The 13,379-nt window shown below is 61.1% G+C and overlaps 1 protein-coding gene and 1 long non-coding RNA gene across 5 annotated transcripts; one reads left to right on the plus strand and one right to left on the minus strand.

Annotated features, from left to right (window-relative positions):
- Positions 1 to 591: 591 nt before the first annotated feature.
- Positions 592 to 12,246, minus strand: FAM3A (FAM3 metabolism regulating signaling molecule A). 4 transcript variants are annotated; one of them, XM_082376491.1, is made up of 10 exons: positions 12,136 to 12,246; positions 8,004 to 8,076; positions 6,012 to 6,125; positions 5,396 to 5,419; positions 3,149 to 3,272; positions 2,987 to 3,045; positions 2,593 to 2,643; positions 2,187 to 2,271; positions 1,984 to 2,110; positions 592 to 1,281 (listed from the first exon to the last, which is right to left on the minus strand). In XM_082376491.1, the coding sequence occupies exons 2-10, from the start codon at positions 8,014 to 8,016 to the stop codon at positions 1,186 to 1,188; spliced, it is 693 nt and encodes a 230-aa protein (XP_082232617.1). In that variant the 5' UTR covers positions 8,017 to 8,076; positions 12,136 to 12,246; the 3' UTR covers positions 592 to 1,185. The 4 variants fall into 4 exon arrangements, with proteins under 4 accessions (XP_082232617.1, XP_082232616.1, XP_082232618.1 ...); XM_082376490.1 differs by lacking the exon at positions 12,136 to 12,246 and adding an exon at positions 8,195 to 8,600; XM_082376492.1 differs by lacking the exons at positions 2,593 to 2,643; positions 12,136 to 12,246 and adding an exon at positions 8,195 to 8,602.
- A 152-nt stretch (positions 12,247 to 12,398) lies between these two features.
- LOC309620336 lies at positions 12,399 to 13,193 on the plus strand. Its single transcript, XR_014239515.1, has 2 exons — positions 12,399 to 12,602; positions 12,755 to 13,193. It is a non-coding gene; the product is annotated as an uncharacterized lncRNA (long non-coding RNA).
- The last annotated feature ends 186 nt before the right edge of the window (positions 13,194 to 13,379 follow it).

Consider the following 13,379-nt stretch of genomic DNA (forward strand, 5'->3'; position numbering starts at 1 on the left):
CCCGGGCCGTCCCTCGCCTCTCTCTCCTCTTCTGCCACCTCCTTAAATACTTTCATTTCCTGATGCCGTGTTCACACTCTCGCAGCACCTAAGCCCTAGAGGGGGGACCTGCGAGTCCACCGCCCCCGCCACGGCCCCCTTGAGCCTACCTGGCTGGCGCCCCGATTCCTCCGTCTGGGAAGTCCCAACCACCTTCTCTCCTTTTTGTGACCCCAGACCATTTCTGCACCCTCATGTGCTTTTCCAGAAAACTCCTTCCAGTTTCTTGCTGGTTCTCACCCCTTGCAGGGAAATATAACTGCAATCTGCGAGAAATGCCAAATAGCCCTCGTGACTCGGCCTCTTGCTGGCCTGATTTCAAAGGCATCTAACACTGAGCACTGCGGGGGAGACACACGAGCTCCTGCGGGAGGCCGGGGGGAGGGGGAAGCTCCTGGGTTGGCTTTAATCCCCATCCCGGTCCCTATGGGCCTGTGCCGTGTCTAAGGGCAACGCTACAGGGATGCCCGCAGGGGAGCCCCTCTGCTCACCACCTGAGTCACATCTCAAGGACACCACCCCCCGACTCCCCTCTGAATGCACCTCATTCCATCGGGGGCCACCAGTTTATTAAGACGTCATTTAGAAAGCGGGCCCTCTGACAGACAAACCGCAGGAGCTGCCACCCGCCGCGCTAGGAACTGCCATCGGGCTGGCGAGCTCACTGGCCGGCCTGCCTGGTTCCCAGGCGGTCACCCCTTCCCGCGAGAGCAGGGCAGGCGGCAGCCAGGCGCCGGGAGTGGCCACCACATTCGGCTCAGCAGAACGAGTCACACTGGAAACAGGACTGGCCTGCAGAGCAGCGAGCCACTCTGGGACGGAGAGGTTCCGGAAGATGCCCCGACCTGCCAGGCAGCTGCTATCAGACTTGGGGCCGCAGGCGCTTGGGACTTGGGTGGGTGTTGGCCAGCAGAGCAGCTTTAGGAAAAGGAGACGGGTACCTGGGGTCCCCAGACAAAGCGCCACGGGGCCGCAGCGCAGCCCCAATGCTGGGCCTGGTCTGGTCACTGGTCACCGCCTCGGAGCCCTGATGTGCTGGGGCGGAGCGCTCCTGGCTGGGCGTGGGGTCGGGCCTCAGCGCTGTGCCGGCGCCTCCTCCGGCTGGGTACACACAGCCTCACTTAGTCTGGTCCTCGAGCTTGGCCGCTAGCTGGCCGTGGTCCTCCTGGGGATGCAGCCTTCCATCTCCAGCGCCTCAGGCCAGCCTTCGTACTTATTGGTGTGCTTACTGTTCTTCACGTGCTGCGGGTCGGTGGGGGCAGGAAGGCACGGGCTCAGCCCTCGGGCACCAGGGCCAGACAGAACTCTCTGTCCCCCTGTGCTGGGGTCAACCAAGCGTGCAGCCTCGGGCACCCGCCACCTGTCTGTCCCATCGCCTCAGCGTTCTCATCTAAAGACGGCAGCAGCTGCCCTGGCCTGCCCCCTCGCAGGTGGGGGGGGGGTCACCTTCTTTGAGCGTAGGTGGGCCTGGCGCGCGATGGGAAGGGAAGCAGGGGGTTGTGTCCCTGCCCTCACCAGCCCTCAGGGAGCCGCTGGAAGCTGCGGGAGGAGCAAGGCCACAGGGGGCGTTTCTCCTCTGGGGGCTGAGCTGCTCTTTTGGCAGCCAGAGCCTTCCAGAAACTGGCTGAACAGCCTGTTTGCCTTGTCCTGCTGTGGGGAGCAGGGTGTGCAGGGTGAACTGGGGTGCTGGGTTTCGGGGGGATGGGACGGCACGCAGGATCTTAGTTCCCCGACCAGGGATTGAACCCGTGCCCCTTGCAGTGGAAGCGCGGAGCCCCAAACACTGGACCGCCGGGGAAGCCCCAGGAGCAGCTTACAGACGTGTGGGCCGCTGTGTGTGTGGGTGCTGGGCGTGAACAGAGGGGACCTCAGAGGATGCAGGCAGGAGGGGAGGGCAGACTGGCCTGCGCCGGGCAGTGGGGGCCCCAGGGCCTGCGCCCATACCTGCTCAAAGGGGCTCTTGTTCTGCACACCCTTGGCCCCTACAAACACCCAGCTGTCCCGGAAGGCCAGGTCCTTGACATTCTTGCTGCCCAGATCGCTGAAAAGCTTCCTGGTCTCTTCATTCATCCTGCCCCACAGAAGGAAGAGATATGAGCCGTGACCACAGAAGGGTGAGGCCTCGGCCAGCCTCGGCCATTACTTACTTGGTGGCTGGGTCATCGTAGGAAGCCACAAACACCAGGGTGCCTTCATGCAGCGGCCGGATAAACTTCAGTAGATCATTGACATCTGGGGGGACAGTTCCCGTGGAGCATCAGGCACCACTGAGCACCCCTCCCTCACCAAGCCCTGTTCTCCAGATGGGGAAACTAAAGTAGTGATCAAGCCAGGGACACGGCCCGGCCAGGGCTGCTGAGTGAGTGCAGGGACCAAATGGTACAAGAAGCCAGGGCCGAAGCCCTGACCGTACACCTGGCCTTCTCCCCGGCTTTTCTGAACCCAAGGAAGTGCTCAAGACGCCCCAGCGAGCGGACAGAGGGAGCAGCTTTCAGGGGGAAGATGCCGTCTTTCTGCCCACAGTCAGAAGGCGGAGGCCGTGGCTTGACTCACCTCCCGCCCACATGTCGAAGGCGCGGGCCTCGATGAGCTCTCCGCTTACCCCTGGTCGGAGGGAAGGATGGGTGCTGCTGGAAGCTTCTCACCTCCCCCCATATGCATGCCCACCGTGCCCCTCGTTCAGACCGCCGGGACCCGCCCGAGGCTGTGGAGCTCCTGCTCAGCACTGGGGGCCCTCCAGGGGCTCCCCATGAAGCAGCCTCCCACCTCCTGGAAACTTCCAGTTCTTCACTGCTGCCACGCCCTCGTCCACCGGGCCACCTCTTCTGTGGAGCCTTCAGCTCGCACAGACCCCTTCCCAGGCCCCCTGGCAATCCCTGGCGGCGGGGTGGGAGGAGGGCGGCAGGTCACGGCTCAGCTTTGCCTCTCTGCTCCGTGGGCAACTCACCATTCACCAGGGCGATGTTCAGTCCCCGGCCCACGTTGTCCTTGACACTGCTCATGAGCCTAGCAGGGGGACAGAGCCTTCCAGCGGCACGTCTACCCTGCTCGACTCCGGTCCTCGCAGACCCAGCTCCCCTCCCCACCCCCGCCCGCCTGAGGAGCTCACATCCTGTCCTCCAGGCAGATCTTGGGTCCAATGACGTTGGCAGCCCCGCTGACCATGCGGAAGGCCAGGTGCTCCTCGGGACACGGCTGAGGCAGGCCGCATTTGTACTTCCTGGCCCTCGGCTCTGGGTAGGGACAACAGGGGTGACCCATGGGCCTGGCCCTGGGGGCACCCGAGACCTGAGAGGGGGAGGTCAGGACCAGCCCATAGGGAGGAATGAGTGACCACAGACCAGGGGACTGGCATGGGGTGGGGACGTGGCTCAGGCCAAGGAAGGGACACTTCCATGGACACTGTATCCCACCGGGGCTGGCCTCAGGGCAAGGTGACAGGGACCCCAGGGAGGCTCTTCGGCCACTGGTGGGAGAAGAGAAAGGAGGCAGGAGGGCTGGCCTGGGCTGTGGCCCCACCGGGAACAGAGGACAGGAGGGAAGGAAAGCCGCTGGGAGGGCAGGTGCAAGGACCCCGTGGAGAGGGCACGAGGAGGTTGGTCTCTATTACGAGGCGACCCGTGTCCCCACAAAAGATGTTCTCAAGTCCCAACTCCCAGGACCTCAGAACGTGATCCTCTGTGGAAATAGGGTCATTGAGGTTATCATTCGTTAAGATGAGATCATCCTGGAATAGAGTGGGACCTAAATCTAATGACACGTGTTCTTACAAAAGACAGAAGAGAAGACACAGACATGGAGGAGAAGTCCTTGTGAAGATGGAGGTGGAGATGGGAGGGAGGCGGCCACAAGTCCAGGGACACCTGAGGCCACCAGAAGCTGGCAGAGGTGAGTAAGGGTCCTCCCCTGGAGCCTCTGGAGGGAGTGTAGCCTTCCAACACCTAGATTTCAGACTTCTACCTTCCGGAACTGTGAGAGAATACACTTCTGTTGTTTAAGCCACCCGGTTTGTGCTACTTTGTTATGGCAGCCCCAGGAAACTGATACAGATTCTGATACCAAGAAGTGGGGTGCTGCCATAATAAATCCCTAAAAATGTGGAAATGGCTTTGCAATTGGGTAATGGGTAGAGGCTGTAGAATTTTGAGGTGCATATTAGGAAAGGCCTAGATTGCCTTGAAGAGACTGTTGGTAGAAATATGGACATTACAGGTGATTCTGGTGAGGGCTCAGAAAGAAGAGAGAGGAGCAGTAGAAAGAGCTCCTACGGTCTGGGATCACGCACGTACCATCGTGACCAGGCTGTTGATGGAAATGTGAATGCTAAAAGTGCTTCTGGTGAGCTCTCAGACAGAAATGAGGAACATGTTATGGGACACTGGAGGAAAGGCCATCCTTGTCATAAAGTGGCAAAGAACTTGGCCAAATTGTTTTCTACTGTTTTGTGGAAGGTAGAGCTTGTAAATGCTGAACTTGGGGATTGAGCTGAGATTTCCAAGCAAAGTGTTGAGGGTTTCTCCTTGCTGCTCACAGTAACATGTAAGGGAAGAGAGATAAATTGAGGATGTAATTGTTAAGTATGAAGGAACCAGAATGTGAAGATCTAGAAAATTCTCAGGCTAATCATATTGCAAAAAATGAGAAAGCAGGCTCGGGAGAGAACACCAAGGGTGTGGCTGGACAACTGTTGGTAAAGAGCTGGGCCGTGTGACCTGTGGACCAACTCAACCATGTCAGCGGAAGCCAGGAATGGAGAGATGAGGTTATCCAGGAAAGATCTGGAGGACTCTCTTGTCTTACAGCTTAGACCCTCATGAATTGCGCAGGAGATCAACAGAGTTTTTGAGAATTTTATACCAGTAGAAACACTGCCAGCCTGGACTGAAAGGGACAGAGAAAGGACAGAAGGGAGGAAGGATGATTCCAAGGGCAGAGCAATGGCTGCAGAGGCCAGAGTTGGCTCAGGCCCAGAGGGAGAGTAGGATCGTCCCCTACGTTCCAGATTCCCCCTACCCCCACCAAAGGCCCAGGAATTCTTATGTTTTGAAATCGAATGGATCTGCCCTGCTGGGTTTGGGACTTGCTTGAGACTGATGACCCCTTTATTCCTTCCAATTTCTTCCTTTTGGAATGGGAATATCTATCCTATGCCTGTCCCCCTAGTGTATTCTGGAAGGAGGTAACTTGTTTTCTAGGCTCACAGCATGCAAGCAGCTCCAGTGGGCTGTGACGGCTAGTTTGGGGAGGGATGAATGGAGAAGAGAAACCCTGGAGGGCTGGGGACAGGCACGTGTGTCACAAAAGTGGTAAGCGGGGCGGGCGCAGGGGAGGAGCAGGGAGGTGACAGGAGCCTTACCTGCAGTCACTGAGCTCTCTGGGCCTGTGGGTACAGAGAGGTGTTTCTGTTAGTGTGGACCTTGCCCAGGGCCCGCAGCAGGGCAGCTCCTACACTGTGACGTCAAGGTGGAGGGGCAGTCAGGTTCAGGGGCCAAGGGCTAAGCCAGGCTGACCTTGGCACGTACGCCCCTGCTCAAGTCTAAATGATGTTCAGATGCAAAGCTCTCTGCTCCAGGAAAAGGGTAGATCGGAATTGCAAAAAGTACTTAGGTGATGTGTCACCAGTAACGAGGTGTCGAGTCCCCTCCCCATCTCAGAACCCAGCGGAAAGCCTGCAGGGAACAACTCGGGAGGCGTCCCCAGCGTCCAGCAGAAGCCCCCCTGCCCCTCACGCGGGCCCCAGTGAACAAAGGATTCTAATTAGCGGGGATTGGCGTTTCCAGCCGAAGCACCTGGGTGGCAGGGGGGAGGCGGTGCCGGATGCCAGGAGGCGGACCGAGGGCAGCTACAGGCGCCCTGCCAGGAAGAGACAGCAAACCCAGGCCACCGCCACCCCCACCCCGAGCCTCAGGCTGCAGGCCCAGGCGGCCGCGCCGGGGACCTCGTAGCGGGGCGAGGGAGAGTCCCACACTCACCGGCGAAGAGTTGCTGGATGCGAGGGAAGCCACCGCCAGGCCCACCGAGGAGGATGCTGGCTACGAGCCAGGTGAGGCCCACGGTGATGACCAGGGCCACGATGCGGAGGGGACCTAGAGGCATGACAGACACGGGCAAGGCCTCCTCGGGTGCCAGCGAGCTCCCGAACGACCCCAGGGCCTCTCATGATCGGATCTCCCCAGGCGCTTGGGAAGAAGTGACGGGAGAACAGGAAGGTGGGAGCTCCTGGCGGGCGAAGGAGGAAGCTGAGCTCCAACTCCAAGGCTCAGCTTGGCTCTCCCTGGCGGTGTGGAGGGGCCCCCTAACCTCCTGCTTCTGAGGCTACCAACGTCTTTGAGTCCCTGCCATCCTGCCCCCCTTTCTCCTGTGACGGTGACGGAGGCGGTTCCTCCTCCTTTGCAAGGCCAGGCAGATCCTCCCTTCCCCTGCTGTGAGCTGGGCGCCGAGCTCTCCGCCCTGCTCGGCTTTTCTTAGCGTAGCGGTCACTTTGTCTCCCTCTTTCCCCTCTATTTTCAACACCTCCCATCCTCAGAAAACGCGGGAGGAGAGGCCTCCTTCGGAATCACACCCGCAGCCAGCGGCGGGGCTCTGCGCCCTCCCTTCCTCTCCCTGCCGGCTCCTCCAAAGTCCTGTGCGCCGGCTCCTTCCATAGGCTTCCCTCCCCGTCTCGCAACCTGCCCCGCTCTGCCCTTGCCTCCATTACCCCCGCAGGACGGCTTGTGGCCAAGGCCGCCTGGGGCCTTCTTGGTGCCAGCGCCCCGGGTTACCTGTTGGCCCTAACGTCCCTTGACCCTCAGGTGGCCGCGCAGGCTGAAGCCCTCCCGCGGAAACCCTTCTCGGCTGGCTTCTGGGGCAGCACCCTTGAACCCCACCTGGATGCTCCTCATCCTTCTTGCTTAGATCGTCCTCCTTGACCCTCCCCTGAAAAGCTGGACTTTCCCCAGCTCCTGTCCCACAGTGTCCTCTCTGCCTTTACCCTACTCTCCGTCTCCTCTCCTGCCTCGACTCTACCTAGAGGTGCCCTGCTCTGCTCCCAGCCTTGAACTAACCCTCACGAGCACTGACTGTACGTTACCACTCCAGCCCTGACCACTCTTAAGGCCCCACTCTCCCAGCCAGTTCCTCATGGGTCAGCTTCCCCGGGATACAATCATAATGCTTCAACTTTAGCAGGTATGAAGTCCACCCCCCAACCTATCCGTCCCCAAGCCCCCTTCATCTTAGCTGTCCAGGCGACAGCAGGGCTGGCACTGGGTTCACATCCAACCGCAGGGCCACCGTGGTCAGCTTCTCGTCTGAGACCACAGCCTCGCCCTGTCCGCCCAGCCGCCGTGCTCCCTGGAGCTCTCTCCCACAGCTCTGTTTCCAAACAGCGGCCAGTTATCCCATTTGGGAGAAATCTATTATCATAACCCTCATCTCACAGCTGAAAAGAGAGAGCTGGGAGCTGAAGTCCTCAGATGTGAAAGGATTTGCTCCAGGTCATAGAATGAGTGTTTCTGCAGAGTCCTCTGTTTCAAAAACCAAACCCAGGGACTTCCCTGGTGGTGCAGTGGTTAAGAATCCGCCTGCCAATGCAGGGGGCACGGGTTCGAGCCCTGGTCCGGCGAGATCCCACATGACGAGGAGCAACTAAGCCTGTGTGCCACAGCTACTGAGCCTCTGCTCTAGAGCCTGTGAGCCACAACTACTGAGCCCACGTGCCACAACTCCTGAAGCCCGCGCACCTAGAGCCTGTGCTCTGCAACAAGAGAAGCCACCGCAATGAGAAGCCCGCGCACCGCAGGGAAGACCCAACATACCCCAAAATAAATAAATAAAAAATAAATAAATGTATATTTAAAAAACCCCCAAACCCCAAACCCAGTGGTCCCACCACCCCCGGCCCTTCCAGACAGACCTCTGGACACCTGGGCCTCCAGCCAAGTCTCCTTTCCAACTCTCTCCGGTTCACTGTGGAAGCCACCCACCTGCCAACCTCATGTCCACTTCTCCCGCTGGGGTGGGGCAGCCGTCAGGTGCAGCGTTTGTGGACCGTGCGCTCTGGGGGGCAACAAAGCAGAAGAGCAGGTTTGGGTGGGGGTCAGGGATGATGAGCCCGTGCTGGGTCCCAGCTGTGGGGGCGGGCGCGATCGGTGCACCGACTTGCTCGTCCAACTACCTGGCCAGGCTCCTCGGGAAGGCGGAGAGAAGCCCGGCTGGGACCAGAGGGGCCTCGGAAACCTGGAGGCTCACGATCGTGCCCACGGGAGCCTCTGGGCCTGGGAAGTGGAAGTGGTTCTCCCGGACGCGGGCGTGGGAGGCCCCAGCTCAGGCCCCCCACCGGGCCCCCGGGCCTGGAGGTCGGCGACGCGGGCCGGGCCGGCTAGAGACTTGCCTGGCGGTGGGGGGGGGGATGCGAGCTCGGTCAGGGGCAGCCCCGTCAGCCCGGCTGCCCCGCTCTGCTCGGCGAGGCGAGGCGAGGGAGCTCCGCGGCGCGGAGCGAGAGGCCCGGCAATGGCGGCCCAGGGCGGTAGCACGGCCCGCAGGCGCCACCCCCGCCATCGGTTGGGGCTGGGCGACCGGCCACCGGGTGGGAGGGGCCCGAGCCGGCCCCGCCCCCGACGCACGCTCCGGCGGAGCCGCGGGGTCGGCCTGCCAGGCTGCCAAGGGGAGGGGCCCTACTCAGCCCCGCCCCCGAGGTCTCCTCTGAGACTTCGTTCACGCGGGAGAGCCGAGCGTTCCCAGGCTTTGAGGGCAGGGCTATGCTCGTGCCCTAAGCTCGGATTTCTGAAGTTTAGGAAGGGGTGGATGGATCTGGGGGCGTAATTAGACATTGTTTCAAAGTTCAAATGTGTGCCTTTTCGAAGCCCGGAGGGACAGAAGCGTGTACGGGAAACAGCAGAATGCGAAGAGCCCGGGGTCAGCAGGCTCAGCCTTCCGCGGCCTCCCTTTCGCCGTCTTCTTTCTAGAGGGCAGCGCGCTCACACGCTGTCACCCCTGCCTGCTCCTCCAGCCTCCTTCACAAAGGCGCCCCCGACACCGCCCAGGGCACCCCGATCACCTCCCGCGCTGGGAGAGCTCGGGCCACCTCTGTCGCCTGGACCCGTCTTTCTGGACGGCAGCGGCCCGGCGGCTTGAGAACCACTGAAACATCCGTGCCCTTTGACCCAATGACACCACTTTCGGGAAACCTTCCTAAGGAAAGAACCCAGAACACAGAGAAAGTCGATAGAGCCAGGCAGTGACGGAGCTCTGGTTAGCCCCCAGGAGCTTCTACACTGGCATTCACAACACTCTCTCGTTCTCCCTAACAAGATCAAGGTGATAAGTTTCAGGCCCCTGTGCTGCTGTCACGGGTTGGTATTTGAGTTTTGTCATGGAATTTGGGACCAGAAATAGTGCTGACCATTTGCCAAACTCTCACATATCTGTGAGTACCAAGCCCTGGGCACCGTGCCCTCCTTAGTGCTCTTCCCTGTAATGCTGGCAGTTGTGGTGCCCAGTAGGCGAAGCTCCTGCCAGGCACAGGGCAGCGGCCAGACGGCTAGTTCTTAGAGGACAGTGTTTACATCTTGCTCAGAGCAGGCATTTTGGAAAGACTGGTTTAATGAGCCCCCCTGAGGGCCCAGAGGCACATTCACCAACCCCAGGGGCACCACCCTCGAGAGGGCCAGGGGCCTGGGATTCATCCCAAGCCTTCTGTGCCTCAAGGGGCAGCTTTGTTTCTCCAGGAATGTTTTTCCATGGGGACTTGGAGCGAATGAGACCCGCCTGTCATAGACCCTCATGGCCCTGCCCCAGTGCGGGCACCCAGCGGGAGATGGCAGAGAATGTAGTTCCCACAGCTGCGGCGCCAGTTCACTGTGTTTCCTTGGCTCCTTGTGTCCCTGCCTGAGTGTAGGCACCCAGAGCCCGCGTGCTCAGCTGATCCCTGGTTCCCCTCTCAGTGTAGACACCGAGCACGGAGTTGTCACTTGACAGTGCTCACGTGGGCCTGCATGCTCACGCCCCTGTGCCGGCACCTCCCGCCTCTACCCCGAGTAGGCACCCAGAGCTGAGGTGACGGGCGACTGTCCTATCACGGGACCTCTTGCCTATACCCTAGATTAGGCAATCGGATCTCCGTTGACAGCTGAATGCCCTCACCTGAGGCCACCTCTGCCACAGTGTAGGAACCCAGAGCCGAGGTGACAGTTAAATGACCTCCATGGTCCCTCACTCTCCGTTCCAGCGTAGCTACCAAGACTTGTGCTTGTAGTCGACTCACCTCACCTGGGCCCTCACGACTCTGCGGCGTGGAGCTGTGCGGAGGTGAAGTGGCATTTGAGTGCCCTCTGCTGGGCCTCATGTCTCTGCCCCAGGGTGGCTGCCATCGCTGAAGTGCTACCTGTGTGCCCTCACCTGCCCCTCATGCCTTTACCTGAGGTTGGGCCTCTAAGCCTCGCCCTGGTCCAGGCATCCCACAGTTAAATGTGAGTTGAACGTCGAAACCTGGGCCCAATGCCTCTCACCCAGTGTAGGCACCCAGAGCTAAGGGAACTGTTGGCTGTCCTCGCCTGGGCCCTCCTGCTCTGTCCCACTGTAGAGATTCAGTGCCAGTTGAAAGCCCTCAGCGCCAATGTTGCCACCCAGAGCTTAGGTGACAGGTGTCTTTCCTCACCAGTGCGTCGTGTCTGTTCCCCATCCTAGGGCCCCAGAGCTGTGACATTTGTCTCAATTCAGCGAGGCCCTAAGGACTATGTCAGAGATGAGGGGACCGGTGACTGTCCTCACGGGGTCCCTCATGCTTGTGGCTCCAGAATGGAGGTGACAGCTGAACGTCCTTACCCGGGACCTCATGCTTCTTCCTCATTTCAGGCTCCTAGAGCTGAGGTCACAGCTACTGTCCCTCTCAGGTCTCTCATCTCTGTCATCACAGGCACCCGGTGTCAGGTGACAGCGGGGCATCCTCACCAGGGCCCTCCCGTCACTGCCACAGGGTAGCACCCAGATCGGAGGTGTCCGCTGATTGCCCTGGCCTGGGCCCTCTGTCATGGTGGGGACACTCAGACAGATGGGGAGGGTCCCCACCCGGGTCCCCACCCCTCCCTCCCTTCTCACAGGCGGTTATCACATTTTGGGGGCCCAGGAGGAGCTGGGTCCCTCCTCCACTTCAGGCTCCTGCCCCTACATGGATCTTCTGTGCTGCTGAGTCCCCCTCGGTGACGCCATGCCAGAAGGTTCCCCAAGGGGCCTGGGGCCTGGGAGGACCATCCCCAGCACACAGCTCTACTGTAGAGCGTCTGTGGGGCTCTGTGAGGGGGGCTCTGAGCACCAAGACCCCAGCGGGGTCAGGAAGGGCCCCCTGCACCTCCGTTCATTTGGTTTTTATCCCGAAGGTTTGAGGTCATCCTCAGGCCCGGATTTTGAGGGTTTGAGGTCCCAGGACTGGGCCAGGGACTCGGCTGCCCCTTCCCCGGGAGCAGCACAGCGCCCCCTGGCGGTGAGCAGAAGGCCCGGCTGCGGCTCCTAGGACCCGCTCCATCGCGTTCCGGGCCACCATCTCGGGGTCTCGCGCTCTCGTGCCATCCTGGGCCTTTTGCAAAGCCTCATCTGCCCCTCACGGGCACGTGGCTGCACCACAGAGAGTCAAGGGCAGGACCCTCTGTAGCCACGCTGGAGCCAAAGCGTTACAGGGGGTCGCGTGAGTCCCTAGGCCCACACCATCAGCTCCCGGCGAACCTGGGCGACTTACAGCCCCTTCCCCAGGCCACAGGCATCGGGAGGACCAAGGCCACTGCCCCCCCGCCCCCAGGCTGAAGCCTGGCCTGTAGTCCTGTCCACGTGGGGCCTTCTCAGCTGCTCTGCGTGGACCTGGGCCAGGAGGCACTGCGGGATCCGGATTCCAGCTGCCCCTGTCCCAGAAAGCCCCTCCCTTCCCCGTTCACCTAGGTCTACGTGAACTCTGTGGTCTCCCTCCTGCACAAGCTGGAAGCGGCACGTCCTCTGGTTACAGGAGGGGTCAGGGAGAGCGGGGATGGCACCTGGGGATGCAGCCGGTGTGCAGGGTGGGACTCACCACCCTCGCTCACGGGACAGGAGGCGGCCAGCCCCCACTCGAGTTCCTTCTCGTCTACTTACTGCTCCTGCAGAGTCCTGGGTGGGAGCCGCCGCTCTGCCCCCAGCCCCAGGGGCCGTGCAGGGGTTAAGGAGAGCTGGTTGTCAGCGTCAGGCTGAGGAGAGGCCTCCGTGATGGGAGCGAGAAGCCCTAGACAGTTGCCTTCAACAGTGGGGGTGGGGACAGGCGGGCCACAGGCCCAGCTGAAGGGAGGGGCCACTGGCCAGGTTCTTGCCAATGGCCTGAGGGCCTGGCCCCGCTGCCGCAGAGTGTCCCATCCCGGGAGCCCTGAGCCCTGCCAGCTGTGAGGCCCTGGGGCGTGGAGTCCGCCTGCCCGGGGCACGCATCGGGCTGCTGGCTCGTTCCCTCCGTAGGACGTAGCAGCATCTGAGTCTTTCGTCTGTTCGTCTGGTTCGGGTCAGCCGCGCCTACCAGAACCCAGGCTGAGGGCAGGGACTCCACAGCCGGCTGCTGCTGTCCCCAGTGCTCGGTGAGAGCGGAGCCGGGGGGAGGGCAGGACAGACGCCCAGGGAGCGTGCTCCTATTCACAAGTGGGCTGTGTGCAGACGTAATCAGGTTAAGGTGAGGTCATCCTGGAGGAGGCTGGGCCCCAAATCTAATATGACTGGTGTTCTCGTAAAGGGAAAACAGAGCGAGACAGACACACGGAGGAGGATGTCATATGAAGACACAGAGAGACCGGAGTGACGGGTCTACGTGGCCAGCTGAGCCCCTGGAGGGCGCTGGCCCTGGAGCTCAGCCTTCCGGCCTCTGGCACTGGGAGAGGATACCTTTCTGTTGCCTTAAGCTTCCCTGCGTGTGGCGCTTTGTTACGGGGGTCCCAGGAAACACAGGCAAGGGAGGCTGGTGAGAAGGCCAGCTGTGCACCTCTCCGCGGTGCCCAGGGTGCGCCCTGGACTTGCCTCTCCCCCTTGGCATCTGTTCCCAAGTCCCTTAGCCACTCCTTCCTAAATACTTGTCACCTCAGTGGGCCGGCAGTGCCCCCTGAGTGCCCTGGCTGGGGCAGGGGCACTGCCTGGGGAGGGAAGGGGAAATGAACGTGACCTGTTCTTGTGCCCAAGGTGGTGTCGTGACAAAGTTCTAGGGTGCGGGGCAGAGAGGAGGGGAAGGCCGGGCTTGGTCAGGACTGAAGGATACCCACGTTCCCGCCCGAGCCAGCGGCGGAGGGAAGTGGGTGGCGGGGAGAGGCGAGGGCTGGGGCCCGTGGTCGCAGGTGGCAGGAAACAAACAACCAGGGGACAGGCAG

The sequence above is a fragment of the Balaenoptera borealis genome (genome assembly GCF_965194805.1).
Source record: "Balaenoptera borealis genome assembly, chromosome: X".
Taxonomy (NCBI): domain Eukaryota; kingdom Metazoa; phylum Chordata; class Mammalia; order Artiodactyla; family Balaenopteridae; genus Balaenoptera; species Balaenoptera borealis.